The following is a 19,992-nucleotide window of genomic DNA, read 5'->3' on the forward strand; positions in this document are numbered from 1 at the left end:
CAAGGCTGGCCAAGAAGAGTTTTTCCAAATTCCTCTAGATAAAAATGATCCCTGTAGTACATCTCAGAGAATTGTACACTAACAGTGTTCCTCATGCTAAACTCATTCAGGCCTATAAAGAAAGAAAGCCCTATTAGAGGGTGGTATCTATGACAGCATTGATTAGAAATGTGAGCTCCTTTTATATGAAATACTTCAGGGTCAAAGAGCTGGATTAAGGAATGGATTGAGCTGACTCAGCTCACTGATTTCAATCTGATCAAGTCTCTAGCAGACCCCTTAAAACTTCCAAAGGCTTATCTCACCCCCTAACTATGCAAAGCTTAATCACAGATATTCATTCATAAGCAAACCATCCCATCTCTCACCCTCCTGGCAATTTTAAATTTTTTTGGAGAGGGCTTGAAAAAGAATAATCATGTATAAAATTAAACAAAAAACATCCATGGTTCACGTATGAATTGCTTCAGACAAGCTTGCTTACAGCAGTCAGGAGTTGACCCAAAAGTAGCTGTGTGAATCACAATTGAAGACCTGTCCTACAAAGTACAGAAACTGATCAGGAGAAATGTAGATACCTGGGGAGAAGCAGTTGTACTGCGATTTGGAGACGAGAATGGCAGATCAATGTAATCAACCGGGTTTTTCAACAGAGGTCGCTTGATCACATCCACATATGTAATGGGAAAGATGCCTTGTCGAGTGGTACCACAGATTCGACCTTCATACCAGTTCTCATCAACCTGTCGAATTAATGTGATCCTCTCCCCCTGGGAACAAATAGTAGGTATAGCTCTGGTATCAAAATTTCATTGATCTTTAGGACTGATCAATGCATAGCAAGACCCTTCCCACAAGCATCTATTCTGGGCTACCCCGTCAGGCTCAGATAGCTGTCTCCCTTTGGGAGAAAAACAAAACACAGTCACCAAACAGGGGAGTGTAAATCACAAACCCAAGGTTGCACAAGAGGGAGATAAATGTCAAAATTTGACTATGTTTTTCAACATTATTTGAGAGCAAAGAGATGATGTTACCAACTAATCTACTAATTTTAATTGCCCCTCCCAAAGGAATTTACTAGCTGTACTGTGTGAATTTAAATGAGAAGATACAGCTCCTCTCTCAGGTGGTATAGTGGATAGAGCTCTGGACTTGGAGTCAGGAACTTGTAAATTCAAATCTTGCCTCAGACACTTATTAGCTGTGTGACTCTGAGCAAGTGACTCAACCTTTCAGCCTCAGTCTCTTCATTTATAAAATGGGAATGATAATAATAGCAGCCACCTCACAGGGTTGTCATGTGGACCAAATGAGCAAATATGTGAAGCACTTTAGAAAACTTAAAGCATTATACAAATGCTAGCTTTTTTTTATTTGCAGAGGTGGGGGACTACAGTTGTGGAACATGACATATACTGTCAGACTTGGTCGCTATGTTGGATAATTTTGCTCAACTGCTTTCCACCTTTCCCACTCCCCCTTCTTTGCTACAAGGGATGGTTTGCTGTGTAGGAGAGGTAGAAGGAATTGTTTGGGAATGAAGGATTTGTAAAAACAAAATATATCAATTTTTAAAAAGGAGATTTGTTTCCTTGAAAAAGGAGAGTTTACAAATAAACATGAGCTTTACAGAAGGCTATTTAAGATACCCAGGCTTCAGATATATGACATTAATAATTTGCAAATAATGGCCATGCTTCTAGGCTAGAGTTTATGTCAAGGTTTCATGAGCTTTGAGAAACACCCATAATTCAACCTATATAACTATATTGTGTTTAGGAAACCTAAGGTCTCTGATAGACCGATCTAGAAGTGCAATGCCAGTTCCCTCATCGAGACAACACTACCCAAGAGATCCTCAAGTATCTCAGAGGGAAGGACTGTCTTACCTTTCTGAAGGACATCTCTACTTGGGTGTCGCCATTGAAGTTAAACTTAGCCACAGCATCTCCATATTCTAAAACTTGTATTGGTGCCATCTTTTTAGGTTGTGCCTTCTCTGCTGGTGGGAGAAGCTGAGAGAAAGGAAAGAAAAACCAGGGAAAACAAGGAAGGATGGAGGGAGAGGAGATCCACAATGCAGGCTGGCAAAAAAAAAAGTGTTTTTAGAATGAGCAGTACTTGATCTCAGAAAGGGGAAGAGGGGAGATACCTCTATGTATGTTCGTGGAAAAATCCCCACGCGGCCATGATGTTCTCCTTCATACCAGTTCTGATCAATCTGCTTATAAATGTAAACGATGTCTCCTTTCTGCAGGGGAAGCTCTCTGTCAACAGAGCACGATAAGGGCGTTATTGCAAGAGTTTAGTGACATGCAAAAATGAAGAAGCATTATTACTTCAGACAGAGGACTTATTGGTAAGAATGGAAACTGACAGTATGGTGTCTGTACCTATTTCACATGAAGAACTCTACTGCATAGAATGAACACTATTCTTTGCATTTTTCAAAGGGTTCAGTATAAGATGAGTATAACAATTTACATTTATTTAGCTCTTTAGGGCTAGTAAAGTTCTTTATATACATTATCCCATTTGGTTCTCTCAATAACCTATGGAGGAAGTGCTATTTTTATCCTTACTTTACAGAGAGAAATATGAAGCTCAGAGAGGTTACAAAATCCCTTGTCCTGGGTCACACAGCTACTTAGTGTCTGAGGTGGGATTTGAACTCAGGTTTTCCTGACCCCTAAGACCCATACTCCGTTCAAAAATCTAAGATTCCTCTCAGTGCAGCAGTGGGAAGATGATCTGCATTCCCAGAGGTTTCCATAGCCAGCAAATGGTCAATAATGACCAGTAAGTACTTATGGCTGTAAATTGTTACAACCATATTTCATGCCTTGTATACTATATCCGATTTCACTGGATGCTCCCTAATGTTAGGATATACAAAAGGGTGGAATGTTAGTGCTAGAGGGAATTTAGAGCTACTCATTAAGTGTAGCCCCCTTAACAGACAGGGCAAGAGGCTAAGGCCCAGAGAGACACGATTTGCTTAAATTCTCACAGTATTAATGGCAGAACTGGAACTAGATCCCACATCTCCGAATTCCTCATGCGTTTTCCTCTGTATCCCATAAATCTGTCAGCAGCATATGAAATTATTGAGAAAAACTCTCTTTTTGGGACCCTTGAAGCTATGGGATTAGGGGCTGGGGATTATCATTTTTGCTGAGATCTCGATACTTGTTTCTTCATTCTCTCCAAGGCTGATAGGAGAAGCCCAGCCCAGGGAGAGGAGAGTCACCAGTAAGCGGGAGCTACCATCCTCTAGGCTATGATGATCAATCCCAAATCTATGTTTCACAAATGTCTTGATGTAAGGACATGGAAGTAAGGACTGAGGACTAGGGACTGTGGATCCTAGCTTCTATTCCTAACTAGCCAGTTATATGGAACAAGGCTTCTTTGAATTTCTCTGGGTTATATTTTTCTCATCTCTTAAAGGGTGGGAGAAATCAGAGGGGATGAAGGAGTCTCTGAATCTAAGATTTAAGTTGAATATATTGTTTTATATTCATATTTATGTTATTAGAGGTAGTACAGTACTGTGAAAAGAGAATTCGCTTACGAGTTGGGAGACTTCTCTATTCCTAGCCTAGCCAATAATGTGCTCTATGACCTTTGGGAAGTCACTTATGGACTGTTATATCTAGAACACACATTAGAGATTGGCTATAGAATATAGTCGATCAGTCAATAAAGATTTATTAAGCATAGTGCCAGGCACTATGCCTGAGATACAGTAATCACTCAGGATACATATAAAGGCAAAAAGCAATCCCTGCCCTCAAGAAGCTTAAAATCTAATTGAGGAGACAACATGGAAACAAGTTCCTTCAGGGCACGGAATTGATCTTTGGCTTTATATACCTACTTCTTCATTGCCTGGAACATAATAAGTACTTAATAAACACTTGTTGGCTGTTTGATTGATTTAGTCTAATTGCATTGTTTTGTAGATTGGAGAATTAGAGATTTAGAGCTGAGAGGGAACTTAGAATTCAGTGAGTGTAACCTCTTCACTTAAAGATGATGAAACTCAGGTCCATTGAAGTTAGGTGACCTGTCCAAGGTCATACAGTTGGTGGGTAAGAGAACCAGGCTTGAAGTCTCCCATCTTCTGGGTTAGCATTTTCTTTACTTACTGCCCCATGCTGCCTTCACTATCCCATGCCTCAGTTTCCACTTCTATAAAATGAGGATGATAAGTATATTTACAAATACTTCATAGGGATATCTTAAATAGGAAAGCATTTGAGAAAGAAAAAAAATCATAGCTTTCGACCAGGAGGAGACCTTAGAGGTTAGAAGTATGATATAAATACAAGATTATCATTTTGTTAACCCTTAGCAAATTTCATAGTTTTTCTATTCAAAGAAAAAAAATCATACACTTGACCAAGTTTAAATATCTATGCCATCTTCATCTTGGCCACCCTCGTTAGCAATAAAATTATATAACTAATTTCATAAAACCTTAGCATCAGAAGGAAGCATGTAGATATTACATGCCAATGCTCTTATTTTTTAAATGAGAAAACTGAGGCTCAAGGAAATTGAGTAAATTATTCAAAATCACATGACCATTAATGGCAAACATGGGACTACGCAGTCCTCCCAACTTTGAGGTCCACATGCTTTCTACTACCTTGTAATTTAGGCAGTGAGAAAAGTCTATATTCTTTATACTTTTTCTTCCCTGTTTCTACCATTTCTTTCTTCTCCTGGTGGACAAGGAAAGAGGGGGCTGACAGAATACAAATGAGCCCCTCACTACCAGACCTATTTGGATTTAAGGTCACATAAGTGGTGTGAATACATGGGGGGAGCCAGAACCATGGCTCCTACTATTGAACTTAACATTCTTCAGGGTCTAACAAGGGGGCAGGGCAGGGAGGCTCTGTGCCTCAGAGCAGTAACTAGGGTAGGGAGATCGGAGCTTTGCTGTAGGACCCTGGAATTTGGAGACCTTTGACAACACTTTTACATAGCTAACAAGAATCATTAGATAAATATGAAGCTAGCAGATGGCACTCTTCCCCGTCATGGCTGGACCCCAGGCGAATTTCTCCAAGGTCTTCTTGCTCTGTTCCCTCATTCCTAATGGAATTATTCTAAATGCCAAGATTCTAAGTTAAAGCTCTCAGATTTCCTGCAGTTCATCAAATGTGGGCTAACATTAGTGGTAGGCAGAGTAAAAGCATGAATTTCAATGTTAGTGACCATCCCAAACCTTATGTTCTATCTGAATCTGTCATCAGAAATTAAACAATTGAGGACAATCTTTCCAAGGTTCTCTTTATGGCAGAGATATTAGGATCATGTGTTCTAAAACTCTAGAAAAAGTACTAAGCTGGAGATAGAAGTTCAAGACTCAAGACCCAGGTTACACTTACTCTGTGACCTTGGGTGGGTCATTTCCTAACTTTGAGCCTGTTTTCTTCTCTGTAAAATGAGGATAATATTTGCACTATATACTTTACAGAATTGTAAAAAGAGTGAGATTTTGTAAAGTACTTTGTAACTAGAAAATAGCATATAGGACTGAGCTATAATTATTGCTACTATTATTATTCTTATTGTTAATAATGTGATAATAGTGGTAATATGAATACAACCCCTTATAGATGTAGTCCACATTCTCTTGGCTATATTGCTCTAGGAGGATTTTTTTGACTGAAATGCAGATCCATCAGGTCATCCAACATATCCTCCTCTAGCATGGGGAGGTATGCCTTATAGGGCAATGTACTACCTGTAGCAGGAAGATAGAATAGTTGACAGCCATGTCTAGTTAAACTTACTTTAGCGTCTGAGCTTTAAAGTCAAATTTGGCTCTGGCAGGTCTCATCTAAACACAAGAGATAATAACAAATTAAAATGGTGGTTTTTTTTAAAAGAGAAGAAAAGTCCAAATGTTTGTGACTTTCCTGAAAGCAAAGCAGAAAAAAAATGCACCCTTGCTATTTCCTTAAAAAGCAGAAATCTGGCCAACATTCCAGCCATCTGACCCTCTGAGCAGATGCTTGTTTCTATGGTCAGTGATCTTGTACATGCATGATACATTCCAAGTGGGAGCACCATATTTGGAGAAAAATGGATTATCAAAGTTTAAAGATAAACCTGGTAACCTGTAAGCAGATTTAGAACTTGAATATTTCTAGTTGATGCAGCTAGACCCAAGCTACCCAGGAGCACTGGGTCCACTATTCTTCATTCCTAATATTCCCTTTCTTGGGTTTCTCATTAAACTGTCTGACTTTCATCATGATGTACAAGTGGGTGACACTCCCCTCCCCAACTTTATCTCTAGCTTTGACCTTATCTCCAGTCTCTTTTGAGCATTTCTTATGGTTTATAGGATCCTCAAGCTATATTCAATAAATACTTATTAAGGCCCTGGTCATGGTTCAGGCACCATGACTGACTGTTTCCATGTCATACCCTACATGTCTCTGCATGCACTTGTCTCATCATAACTGAAAACCAAGTTCTGTCCAAAATAGAACTCATCATCTCCCTCAGTTCTCATCACTGTTAATAATATCATACCTGTCAGACATAATCTTGAAGTGATCCTCCATTTTCTCTTGACTCTACCCTGCTCATTCAATCTTGCCATCAAGTCATACTAACACTTTCTCCAAAATGGCTCTTATCCTAGTTTGCAGGTTCATAGATGTAGAGCAGGAAGAGATTTCAGAAGCCATTTTAATTGAACCCCTCTGTTTTACAGATGAGAACATGGAGGCCAAAGGAAGTTAAATGGCTTGTTTGTTGTCACACACTGAATTAGTGGCAGATCAGGTCAAGAACTCTAGGTCTCTTAGCACCTAGTCAAATGTCATTTCTACCACACGTAAATATCAGAGGATAGATTTGAATCCAGGTCTCCCAATTCTGGAGCCAATGCTCTATCTACTTTGCTGCATCTCACAGCTGACCCTCTGCATTTCCACAGTCATAACCTTTTTTGTGACCTGACTCCTGCCCTTCTTCATTTCAATCTATCTTACACATAGGAACAGAAACATTTCAATCAAATTCCTTCTCTTCTTGGAACTGTGCAGGGGCTCTCACCCAGCTCTCATTTCAAATCCAAATTCCTGACTGTGGGTTTGAGGCTCTTCAGCAATACTCCTGACCCTTCCTTATAACTGCCTTCATCTCTTACTGTACTTGCCAACTTCTAGAATTACAAGTTTAGAACTGGAAGAGATCTGAAGGGTCATGTAGTCTAGCCCCTTTATCTTACAAATGAAAACACTGAGACCCAGGCAGATGAAGCGACTTGCCCAAGATTACATAGTGAATTAATGGCAGAGTCAGGAACTAAATCCAGATCTTCTGTCCATTGAGTGTCATCTCTCAATCAGGCAAACCTATTTGTTGTCCCCTATATAAGCTTCCTTACGTGAAGGCCTGCTCACTCCTCAATCTGACCTATGCTAACATGTCTTTAAAGGTGGCTTCACTAAATAAGTTCATACACGTTAATTTCTCTGTCCAAGCCCTCAAACTGGCTCCAGAAGCGAAGACCAACTTAAGAAACTCACTAGAGGGGAACTGGTGTTGAGATGAGGAGTTAAGTCTTTCCTCCTCCAAAATAGGGTCAGGAGATATTCAGGTGGGAAAAGAAATGAGGGTAGAAAAGTTTGCTCAATACTAGCCTAGAGGAAACCTTTTTTTGGTTATGTGAATGAATGTATATTGTCATTAGGATAGGCTTGTATATTGAAACATCCTTACTTCACAAAGATAGATTTTCAAAAATCCCTGCCTAGGACATTCAGAAACCTGGAGGACAAAACTGGTTTTTCTGCAGCTGGGTAGCATGGTAACTATCCCCTCTTCTGCCTCTAGGCATGGACCAATTAGTGAGTCAGCCACATTTTCTACATCATCCATCTTCCTTCTCTCCTCTTCATTTACTTTCATTTTACACTCATCACTTTGATGTCCTCTTCCTTGGTGCCCTCTTCAACTTCTCCTTCCCATCATTCCCACTTCCCTTATCCCTTTATTTCCTTCTTCCTTCCATCCCTTCTTCTTTCTATGGTATCCCTTATCCTTCATCCATGTTATTTCATATCTTCATGGTGATGTATCTGTTCCTAACAGGATGTCATCAATACTCCCAACAACACTGATACAGTAACTCACCTTGAAAGATCCTTCTCCCTCCCCCAAATCAAACTTTTAGAATCACTTCTGCCATCAATATTTTTTTAAAATGAAAACCAGTCATCTTTGGCAGGGCTATTTGAGAGTCATGAGGCATGGTACATAGAATTGAATCACTTAGTGTGTGGAAGGCTATTAGATCTTCAGAAAATCACCTTAAAGAGACTTCCTTCACTGTGTCTTCTGTAAGGATTAAATCTTGCTGTCTTTGAAATTTTAGGTATTTTAGGAAAAAATCAACCATGCAAACGATTTTCCAGAGTTATTAACTACTCTCTGGACCTATCCCAACTCTTTGGTGAATTCTACAGTTGGGCAATTTAAATGCAAGAAGGTATTCAGGGCAATTCTTGAATTCTCCAGATAATTTTCTATAGCATAGCCCTGCCCAAGTGTCACTGGACCATCTGATCAAAGGCACAAATTACAAATGGCCAAACTAGAAGATATTCACACATCGGGATCAACAAGACATACAGATTCTAAGCAGAATGCAGGGACAAAACAATACCATAGCGATATGATGCAGGACTGGGCTCATAAAAATAGCTGATACTTAAAGGCATGCATTGAAGGGTGCACCAGCAGATCTCAGCAAGGCATGCTTTAACATACATAGCCCCTGACATCATAGAGATTGCTTCCATTGACCAGCCACAAGAGAGCCAAAGCAAGCCTAAATAAAGCCATAAAGTATGAAAGATGCTGCTTGAAGAACTAATGTTGGTCTATAGGGCAACATGGTGGGAGGCGTATATGGCTTTGGGTCAAGCAGCAAACAGAGGTAACTCCAACAGACCTCTAACCCAGATTTCCTCTTTGCTGTATCGTCTACATTTAGGAGGTCCCCAAACCGCTCATTAGTGATAAACTGATGGTGGGTTGGAATAACACCCGTGTGCCGTCTAGCTGCAATATCAGCTTCTTCTTGTTCACGCTTAAGCCGTCTCTGGTCCGCTAAAAGTTTCTGCCATGAAATTTCACAAAATGCACAATGAAATATCCGGTCCTGGGAATATGAAAACTGCCAACAAAAACAACTGAGGAAAAATAAAGCCATGGAAACTTAACTGGCTAGTATAGTGGATTAAACTTAGCTGATCAATGCTAGTCTTGAAGAAAACCTGATAAAGCTAATTACTTTATGAAATCTAATTTATTTCTACTATAAAACAAAATGAAAAGAAATCACACCAACCAAAGCAAAATTTCTGGAAGGCTTTGCTCTCTATCAAGACCAGAGGTGTCAAACATATAGCCCGTAAGCCACACTACAACCTACATCACTCCTGACTGCAGCTGGACCCAGATTAAAGTGCAATTGGGAAATATTTTTAAAAAATAAATGAAAAATATAATAGAACATAGATAACATTGACATGTGGTTTTCTAAGTCAACATTCAGCCCATGGGGATCCTTTTTATGGTTTGGTGGTCTCTGTTTGTATCTGAGTTTGACACCACTGATCTAGAGACAAAATAAGGAAAATATGAAAGTGGTCTAAATGAGACAGAATATTCTACAAGTGGAACTGACAACAAGAACAATGATAACAACGTTGCTTTTGCTTGTACAGGTGGCATTCCTGACCCACATTAATAGAACAAGAGTTTTGAATTATTTTTCCAGAAGTAGGAATGGGTTTATAGCTAGCCATTCAAATTCTTCATACTCTTTTGTAGGCTAGATATGGATTTTCAGAAGATCCAAGATCATATAACAACTGAGCAACCTTGACCAGCCTCGGAGGGATAAAGCTGTTAACCTTGGTCTTGTAAGCATTGTGTTTACCCAGGCAATCAACTAAAATATGATATCATCATGTTCTGGGTTGTACAGAGGTCATGCTAATACTTACTATCTCACTTTTAGTATTTTCTTTTCCTTTGTCAAAGTAAGCCCCATGACATCAATCAGAAGTCAAACCTGGGCCTGCCATATGGCAGGCAACATGTCATCCAATGAATGGCTCATCTCAACACTTCACTACTTCAAGAATCTTTGATTTCATGGCTGTGGGGGCTTATAGACTGGATATAGACTGAAACCTTTTAAGGTCTTAGTAGATGGTCTTTGAGGGTTTTGTGGCTGAAAATATTCATCAGCTGGCAGCTGACCAAGGGGCTAACAAGATTCTCTAGCTTGATTTAGATTGGTCCTCAGAGGACAGGTATACAGTCTATTACTGGATCTGAACCTAAAGCCTTTCCCACCTGGTATGACCTTCCAGGGTTTGCTTTCCACTGATGTAGTCTTTGAAAGCCCAGGGATATCTCATTACCATGTAGCAGCGCTGGAGAAGGACTGACTTCAGTATCAGATAGCATAAGGGTTGGTCCCTATCTAGAAGTGACTGTTGTATTCAAATTGACACTGCATACTCCCATTGGGCTGGGGCCAATTATCACAGTTTTCACAATTATAAAAGCAAGCACTTCATGGGATTCACCATTTGCACTAATCAGGACCAAGCTCTATCATTACCACTTCGACAGGATGAGATTTAATTTGTTATAACTGCATGGGCCCCATTGCTCTCATTATTTTAATGCTCTGAAACCAAAATCTGATGATAAAGATGAAATCTTGGTTACAGTAAACAAGGTTCAAGAGAAATAAATCTAATGTTCTGGAAAGGAAGGAGCACTGGATCTGAACTCCGTAGATAAAGTTTATAGGCCCAGTTTTTTTTCTTTCTGGGTTTTAGAATATAAGCTCCTTTGGGAAGGGTTTATTTTAGTCTTTGTAACTCATCCCTAGCACCTAGCACAGAGCCTGGCATATAGCAGGTACTTAATAATCCCTGTTAAATAATAGATTGATTGATATTTGCATGACCTGGCCCTTGGGCACATCCTGTAATTTTTCTGAACTTCAGTTTCCTTATCTGTAAAGTGGGGTTAATAATATTTGCACTAACTATACCTCACAGGATACACATAAGGATCAACTAGGATAAGCATTTTGTAAACTGTAATGCAAATCATAAAGGGAGGCTGTCACTAGATTGTAAGAGCAGGGAGAGTCTTTTTCCTTTCTTCGTACCCTCAGGGCTTAGCAAAGTTCCTGGCACATAGTAGGTGCTTAATAATTGCTCATTAACCAACTGACTAACATTATAACATCAATTTGCTAATCAGGTTACTACAAATTCTCTAATGTAGGTTACACTACACAAGAAATACATTTTCATGGTTTCTCTTTATGGAGATATAACACATTATAAGTCCTTTATCATGAATCTTTTATACTGTGCCTGGAAAAAGGAAGGAGAGAACCAAGTTGTAATTGAATTCTTTATATTTCTTATTTCCTGCCCCCAATTCACATGTATTTAGTCCTTTAAGAATATCACACCTAAATTTCCAAACCACCCATCAAAATAAAACAATATTTTTAAAGTTTCAGATTTTTTGAAAGAAGGGAGGGACAGTAAATATATGTACATATGAATCTACCTATTTGTCCTCCTGGATTAAAAGCAATTGTTTTCCTTAAGGTGTCAATAGCAGGTTTTCATATTAAGGCGGTGACTTTCAGTGGTATTCTCTTTACAACAAAGTTCTATTATAGCAAAATTGCTTGAAGGTCCCATGTAATTCTTGACCATGGGAGGATACTGGTTTCACATGCATAGAAGTGCTTTCAATTACACTTCCACAAAAGTAAAAATCCCTATTCCTGTGAGATATCTAATTAAAAAGAGTCTTAATTACTGAACCAATTGGTTTTTGCTTCACATTCCTGAATGTTATGTCTTTGATTTTTGTGTGTCAAATTTTCTAACACTCTTGCTAAGGTTAGTCAATCAGTCTGCTTATCTTCTATCCACTAATTTATCAAAAGGCAAAATATCCAATCTGTCATGATGGCATTATTTCAGCACCTCTTGAAGACTGGAAGGGACCTAAGAAATCATTCACTTCTTTCCATTCAGGTCACATCCTCATCTGTAACTTGGTCTTAAGATTGCTGCTTGACGCTCTGAGAGTTTATATGCTTTAGCCAAAGAAACATGGCTAGTATGTGTCATAGGCAGATTCTGAACTCACATCTTTCTGGTACCAAGGCTGGTTCTCTATTCACTAAAGTAAACCATACCAACTCTTACCTCCTAATTTACAAATAAGGATACTGAGGTCCAGGGAGGTCAGCTGCTACTCTCAACACATTCTTAAGTGTATACTTGTAATTTTGTGCAAATCCTTTCATCATAATTGTGGGACAACTGCTAGTATATCATCCTAGCCATGCGGTTACAATGGCAAATATAACCCAGGAGAGGAACCACAACAGCATACCATCTGACTGGTGGTAAGCACAGATGAGATCACCTTTACCTCTCACCCAATAATTTCTCCCTTATTAGACAGACGCAGTAATTTTACCTGGCAGGCATCTTATGCTGACTCACCACTATGAGCCACTCAGCAATCATTTGCTTTCCAAAACCCTTTGCCCCATTCTCAGCAGTAATGTTATTTACAAATTCTTAGATGGGCCAAAGTGAAAAGTACAGGCATCTCTTTTTTCCCCTCTCTTACTGCTGGGTTACAGGTTATCTTCCCAAGCTTGTTTTCTTGCAGTTATTAATGCTTCCTCTGCTTTTATATGGTAGCTCTGTAAACAGAGAAGTGAGGAAAGACAAAGATCCCCAGTGGGATGGGAAACCATGGAGAAAGGGAGCTCTAGAAGGGCTCTTCTTCCTAATTTTTTATGTCACAGACCTGCATTTAGGACTGAATGCCAATGTTTTCTATTATGTCACAGCTGTGAATACAGTCATCTTAATATTTCTACTTTTTGGAGAGGGGAAGTTATTTGCCCTAAGTTATATAAAAGGTTTGGACATAGGGATAACCGGCAACATTGAAATCCCCATCTGCACTTTGAAGTGAAATTACTTTTGTAGACATAAACAGGCTGGCACAGAATCTGCCAAGTACTTGGCATCTTTTACCATTTTTACCTTGGAAAAGCTATGAGACTTTAGGATGGGACTAACCTCTTTGTCATCATGACGCCTTCGAATAAAATCTTCAGTAGTTTCCAAATATTCAGCTGGTGTGAAGTGTCGAGGTGATTCTGAATCTTCAAAACAACATAGCAGACAGAGTCAAAACACGAAGAGATTGTTTTACAAAAACCCAGGTGGGGGTTAATGTTTCTGGCAATCTATATACTCTCCCACAATAGAAGTTTTAAGGCATTTTCATGAATATCAAACTGATTGAATATTGGGAAGGTAAAATATCAAAATATTGGAAAGATCAAATAGCAAATTGATTGAATATCAGGTTCCCTCTCCTTCCTTCCACTTCTCCCTCCCACCCCTTTTGGGATCTACTTGTGGAGTCATTTGATAATAGAGGAAACCAGTGAATTGAGAAAGGAGATAAAAACAGGGCATCTCCTTTCATGAGCATCCCCACTAATAAGACCTCTATGGTCTTATTGAGACAAAGTATACATTCACACACATTGGCCAACATGAGAGGCTGCTCCTCGTTCAAGTGGGTTTGGACAGAGGCAAATAACAGGAATCTCCAGAATTCCCCTGTTAATGGTCCTCATGCAATCTAAGTGGCCAATTTTTCTTTCAATGTAGGGTTTGGTGAGAATTCTATGGATATTAGATGCATTTTCTTCTTGTTTTTTGTTATTTTTGTTCAGAAGGGGCAGCCACTATTAGCCATGATTAAACGCCAAGCAACACACAGAGGTGATAATTGACAGACCAGGAGACAAGCATTAAGGGACAAGGAAGGAGGGGGACAAAGCAAGCAAGGTGGGAAAGACAGATGAGGTCACACTGGTAAAGGAGACAAAAAGCCACCTCGGGGGGGTGTTCCAAGGTCATTTTGCGGGTTGTTGTTCCTATCCAAGCTGGGACCTAAACATGGGCTCAAGCTGCTGGGTTTAAGGGTTCCCAGATAGTCTTCTGGCATCACAGCTCTTTTTGGAGAGGGTTCTGAGACCTGGCTAAGCCTTTCCAGGACATGGAGTGATGACTGGCGCTTGGGAATGGAGGGCTTCCCTTCCCCTTCCGGGCTGACTTCATGCCCAAGGGAATGAGTTTGGAATTCTGTTCTCTGGTGCATTGTTGGGCCAGAAGAGTCACTATGTGGAGGCTTTTGGGAATGGTACTGGAGGGGCTTTTTCAACCTGAAAGGCAGGGGGCCCATGAGGTAGATGTTTCTAAGGACAATGTTCTTGTCCCCTCCCACGTCCACTCTCCAGCTCGGGCTCCTGGAGGCCTGCTGCTGCTCATGCTTCCGGATGGTGGTGAAGCGTGTATATGACGCTGGACAGCTGCCCTTGCACTTGTGCCGATGCTTCTCGGAATCACTGTGCACGCTGCTGGAGCTACCTTCTCGACTGTCATTGGAGACAGTGGAAAGATGGTCAAGCTCATCCAAGCAGGCTGAAGGTGGGTCAGCAGGTAGAAGGGCCCTAAAATTCAAAGCTGGCTCTTCCATATTGCTACAGGAGGGCGAAGCATAGGCCACCATGGGGTGTTGTATGATTTCCTTTGCCCTGTGGTGCAGTTTGGGAGACTCTAGGAGGGATTCAGCAGAGCGCGCTGCACTCAGACCACTGTGGGCCAACAGGGGCACAGGAGACTTGCTCAGTCGGCCTGATAAGTCCAGGGATGGCATGGAACGGGACCGCTGGATCAGTTGCTCAAATGCTGTGACCCGTGAAGAGACTGTGTGTTTTGGAATGTGCTCGGAGCTCTCCTGGCTGAGGTTGAGCTCTCCCCTGGCCTCCCCCAGGTTGCTGGATTCAAAGTGGGATGCCAGATCCCGGACACTGGAGGAGGAGATGGAGCCCAGGTGGAGCCCAGTTCGGTTGATATGGTGCATATTTTTGTAAAGCATCGTGAATTCGCTACCCCCCTTTCTGGAGAGGGGGCAATACTTCCTGGCACTGGCCCCATAATCCTGCAGGCTCTGGGTGCTGCCAGACTTGGTGCCATACTCTCTCTTCACCCGCATAAGAAGGTTTTCAATGCTTCCTCCTCCTTGCAGGGGGAGAGTTCTTTTGGGATCATCTGAAGCTGGGGAGCTACAAAGATTTTCATAGCTTTGAGCCTTCTCCGAGGGCAACAGGACACTCTTCTTTTCCTGTAAGAGAGCACTTGGAGCTGACAGCCTGGGTTTAAATTTGGAAGGGAGGATCTCAGAAATGCAGGCTTTCGCTGCTGACAGGGGCTTCTTATGTTTACACATGGGCCCTAACACATCACTAGCATGAAAGGTTCGGCTATGAACTGAAGAAGAGGAAATCATATGAGCATTCCCACCTTTACGATCCACTGGTAAGCATGCAGAATAAAATAAACACAACCTATTAGGTTAAAAGCTGAAAGCAGGGAAGAAAGGAAAGGTCACATGCTCATTTTTTATCAATGCATCTCTTTCACTTGGTGTCAGAAAGCAACAGAAAAATAACTGAGCTGCAAAGCAGGTGCAAATGGGGTAACTAAAAAAAAACCATTCCTCCACCCCCACTCCCACTAGGTATTTCTGGGGAAAAGGACACTCAGCTGGTTTCAGAGAGAGAGATTTGAATATATTTTTTATAGAGAGAGAATGGTAAAAGTAGGGGACTGAGAAAAACTGCTACCATCTGAAAGCCTATCAGGGGATATGGCACAAGAGGTCTCAAAAGATACTTGAGGATCAGCCACAAATGTCATTTCCATTATTTGTGTGCAGGAGAAATAAAAACTGACCATCCTCACCCAATTACCTTTAGTGGAAGCAGTGCTAGAGGGCCGCTTGAGACCACTTAATCCCTGGAGAGGAATGTCTCCGCCTTCCAACACGCTTTTGTAAATTTGTCTTTCATTCTCCAAACCAGTGGAATCCCCAGGAGCCATCTCCGACTCTCTCTTGACTGCATGGATATTAGGTGAATATGAGCTACAAAGATTGTAATTTTAAAAAGTCAGATTTAGTATCAGCTTTAAAAAAAATTGAGAGGAAAAGAAAGCATGTTACCATTTAAAGAATAAACACACATCCATTTGTTCTATAAAATATCATACAAGAACATGAAATGTCTGTCAGATAAAATAATCATTTTCATTTAGAAGTACCAACAGATTCCTTTTATAGGGAAGGTGGCCCCAAGAGTAGCTAAAGTTCATTTGGACTCAGCTCAAGCATTTAAATTCCTACTATGCACAAAGCCACTATACCAGGTACTGGGAATGAGGCAAGGAAAGAAACCTGCCAAAATGCATGCTCTCAAGGAACTTCTTTTCGAATGTCCACTACCAAATACTTAGAGATTTTAAACCATCCCAGCCAGGGATAGACTGATTGGCAATTTTTGTGATATTTTTCATTGAGTTTCCTTCAGGAGATACCTTAAAAAAATTAATGCCTAAGAACCTTTAAAATGATGTTGCCTCCAGCATTGATCTCTTCTGTACACAATTGGTCAGGTCTGGTTCTTTCATGCAACATTATTTCCTTGCATAGTACAGCAGATGCTAAGGTAGTGGAATTCAAATATGTTATCTCTACATTTGTGACTAATGAGAAGAGTTCACTCTAGAGAAGTTGGCAGATCTGTTCCATTTCATGTCTGTTTGTGTCTTCCTGTGTCTAGCTGGATCTAAGGGTAAGCTTCTAACAGCTCATTTTCTCCCGTTATTTTTCTTTCCCTGTTTCATGAGGCACTATTGCTAGCAAACATCCATCATCTTTCTTGAGAATGAGTTTAGACTCAACTTATGTGGCACTTTGGCTATGTTGTCTTTCCGTTTGAGAAGGGGACCAGATAGAAACCAATCCTCAACTTTTGCAGTGGTAACAGTCCTAGAAGATGGCGTAAAAGTAAAAAAACACAATGTTGCTACATTGAACATATGGGAAGTAGGGGGATTAGGTAATCTTTTCTTAGAGACTGTTGAAAATATATTTTTCTGCATGTAATTCTTTATAACAAAGCATTAATTTTGATAATATGCACTTTTCCTAACACAGTAACCATGAAATAACCCATAAAATGCAGTATACAGAATAAAATTGATAACAAAACATTTTTAGTAATTCCCTAAAATTCTGTGACCACTTGTGCAAACATTTAAAAAAAACCAATGAATCAGACAATATTCACTTTTAATAACACACGATATCTATAGTACCATAAATACCTTTTTTTTTCAGATGTAACAAATTGATTCATTAACGTTAAACTTGTGGTCAACAGTGGCCGACAGCAGTGGCCAACAGCAGTGGCCAACACTGCAGCATTAAGTTTATCAAACACCTTTATTCTTTCACTAAGCCACATCCCCAATTTTGCACACTTAGGCTTAGAGCCCAAAGGATTTGCACTACACTTTGGGGGCATAATTGCAGGACAAAATTTGAGTTTTAAAAGCAAACAACAAAAATGTGCAATGAATGCATGGGAAAATCTTTCAACGGAAGAGTGAACAGGACCAATGAAGCACATACTAGGATGTCAGTGGCTCTGTGTTATCACACCTCTCGCTTTTTTCTCTACTGCACGTAGATGTGAATATGCAGGATTGCCAATGCAAAAGTGAAAATGCAGTTACTAATAAAATTATGGGAATGCTTGAAGTGACAAAAGTTAAACTCATAAATGTTGAGGATTGACTATGTATTGGCAGAGGCTCTTTCTTGGTTCTTTCTGTCTCCTAGTCGAGGTGGCCATTTATAATATCAGGAATGAGTCTAAGAAATTATGGTTATCTTGAGACAATGTCTTTTTTTTTGTCCACTCATTAAAAACAAATTGTAACCCATCTAAATGAGTAGGATGATAGTACTTGGTATCTTTTTTTGGTCTCTTATCTTTCTTCTAGTTTGGCACTTCAGACTTTAGACACTTGATTCTGAAAAGATTGCTACTTCAGCAACTTCAGACTTAACATACCCAAAACTCATCTTATCTTTCATCTTTTGTTGCTGAGGCAATTGGAGTTCAGTGACTTGATCAAGCTCACACAGCTGATAGGTGTCTGAAGTTGGATTTGAACTCAGGTTCTCCTGATTCCAGTACTGTGTCCACTGTACCACCTAGGTACCCCTTTATCATCTTTCATCTTAAACCTGTTCTTCCTCTTGATTTTACTACTTCCATTAGAGGTACAACTATTGACTATTCACCCAGTCTGTGAAATCCTAATAATATTTTTTACTCTTCTCTCTCTTTCATCTCATTTCTGATTAAATATCCTGTCCTGTTGATTTTATCTCTACAATATCTTTTGCATCCAGCCTTCCCTTCTATTGCCACTACAACTGTCCCATGTGTACCCTTGTTACCATTCTATGGGTCAAATCCCTCCAAACTCCCTCACTCTTTACTGGGTTCCTTCCTATCCAACTCAGATGTCACCTCTTCCAAAGAGTTTTCCTTTATTTGTTGCTTATCAATAATAACCTTTCCCGCAGAACCTCACACAGAACTCTATGAATCTCTTATAAGCACTCATGCAGATTCATCAAACCAATACCACATACATGTCATTTACTCATTCTAGAACTGGAGTTCTTAAATATTTTATGTTTCATGAAACACTTTGGCGATTTGATAAAGTCCATGGATTACTCAGAATAAAGTTTTTAAATGCTTAAAGTAAAACATACAAATATAAAGAAAATCAATTATATTTTATAGCTATCAAAACATCTTAAAAAACACAGATTCTAGATTAAGAACCCCTGTTGTGGTAATTATTCAGTTGTGTCCAACTCTTCATGACCCCATTTTGGGGTTTTCTTAGCAGAGATCTTGCAGGGGTTTGCCTTTCCTTCTGTGGCTCATTTTACAGATGAAGAAACAAAGGCAAATGAGGTTAAGTGACTTGCCCAGGGTCACACAGCTAGTATCTGAAGTCAAATTTGAACTCAGGTCCTTATGACTCCAGGCCCACTACTCTATCCTTGGCTCCATTTGGCGGCCCCAAAAGAACCCCTGTACTAGAATATAAGTTCTATGAAGGCAAACCTTATGTCTTATTTAGATACTACATCTTCCCCTCAGTGTCGGAACTGTGTATTGCACACATTAGAGTGTTAGTTTTAATAGAAACCAAATGTGAAGAAAAATAGTAAAATCCACCTTAGGTCCTTAAAATGCAGTTGGTGGCTAGGAAGCAATGATCCTGACTAAATACTGAAACTTGGAATTCTAGTTCAATTCAACAAAGAATTTAAGTTATGTGAGGCAAGCTTGCACATTCAAAATCAACAATATGGGAGGAGTCCAACAAAAGTAAGGGGCGGGGGAGAAAGGAAATGATTATCACTAATTAGGAGCAGCCGGGAAAGTTTCACAAGGGAGGTGGCATTTGGATGTAAGTTCCATTTATTTATAGGTTATAATTCCAGGAATACAGTTATTAGAAAATGAATTCAGTGCTTAATTGTTTTTTAGGAAGATTACACTGAAGGGAATCTTTTTTTTTTTAAACTAGATCTGTGACTTCATCAGCAGGGGATTTTCTTGAGGTAAAAATTCCTCTTGTCCATATGAACCAATAATTCTGAGGTCACTTATAGCCTTAGGAAAAAAATTGCTTGATGGTGCAGAGTCCGTTAAGAGATCATGGTCACAGGGAAGGGAAAAGGAACAAGAATTTATTAAGCACCTACTACGTGCCAGCACTAGGTAAAGCACTTCATAAATCTTGTCTCATTTGCTATCACAGAGATCTGTGGGTGTCAGTGGAAGGACTCAGGTCTTCTTTGTTCTAAGGCTAGGCTGCCGTGCTATCCCCACACAAGAATATTCTTTTCCAAGGAAGA

The 19,992-nt window shown here is 39.9% G+C and overlaps 1 protein-coding gene across 50 annotated transcripts in view; it reads right to left on the minus strand.

Annotated features, from left to right (window-relative positions):
• SORBS1 (sorbin and SH3 domain containing 1) overlaps nucleotides 1-19,992 on the minus strand; it is a 296,548-nt gene that overhangs the window by 20,665 nt on the left and 255,891 nt on the right. For 43 of the 50 annotated variants that reach the window (XM_072626096.1, XM_072626079.1, XM_072626132.1 and 40 more), the window contains 7 exons: nucleotides 15,950-16,122; nucleotides 13,200-13,285; nucleotides 8,993-9,160; nucleotides 5,814-5,860; nucleotides 2,156-2,270; nucleotides 1,893-2,018; nucleotides 579-770 (listed from right to left, as the gene is read on the minus strand). In XM_072626096.1, coding sequence (XP_072482197.1) covers nucleotides 579-770; nucleotides 1,893-2,018; nucleotides 2,156-2,270; nucleotides 5,814-5,860; nucleotides 8,993-9,160; nucleotides 13,200-13,285; nucleotides 15,950-16,122 — 907 coding nt within the window. The remainder of the gene's footprint in view (nucleotides 1-578; nucleotides 771-1,892; nucleotides 2,019-2,155; nucleotides 2,271-5,813; nucleotides 5,861-8,992; nucleotides 9,161-13,199; nucleotides 13,286-15,949; nucleotides 16,123-19,992) is intronic. The other 7 variants (XM_072626112.1, XM_072625992.1, XM_072626088.1 and 4 more) reach the window with 1 other exon arrangement.

This window comes from Notamacropus eugenii, chromosome 1, assembly GCF_028372415.1.
Source record: "Notamacropus eugenii isolate mMacEug1 chromosome 1, mMacEug1.pri_v2, whole genome shotgun sequence".
NCBI lineage: Eukaryota > Metazoa > Chordata > Mammalia > Diprotodontia > Macropodidae > Notamacropus > Notamacropus eugenii.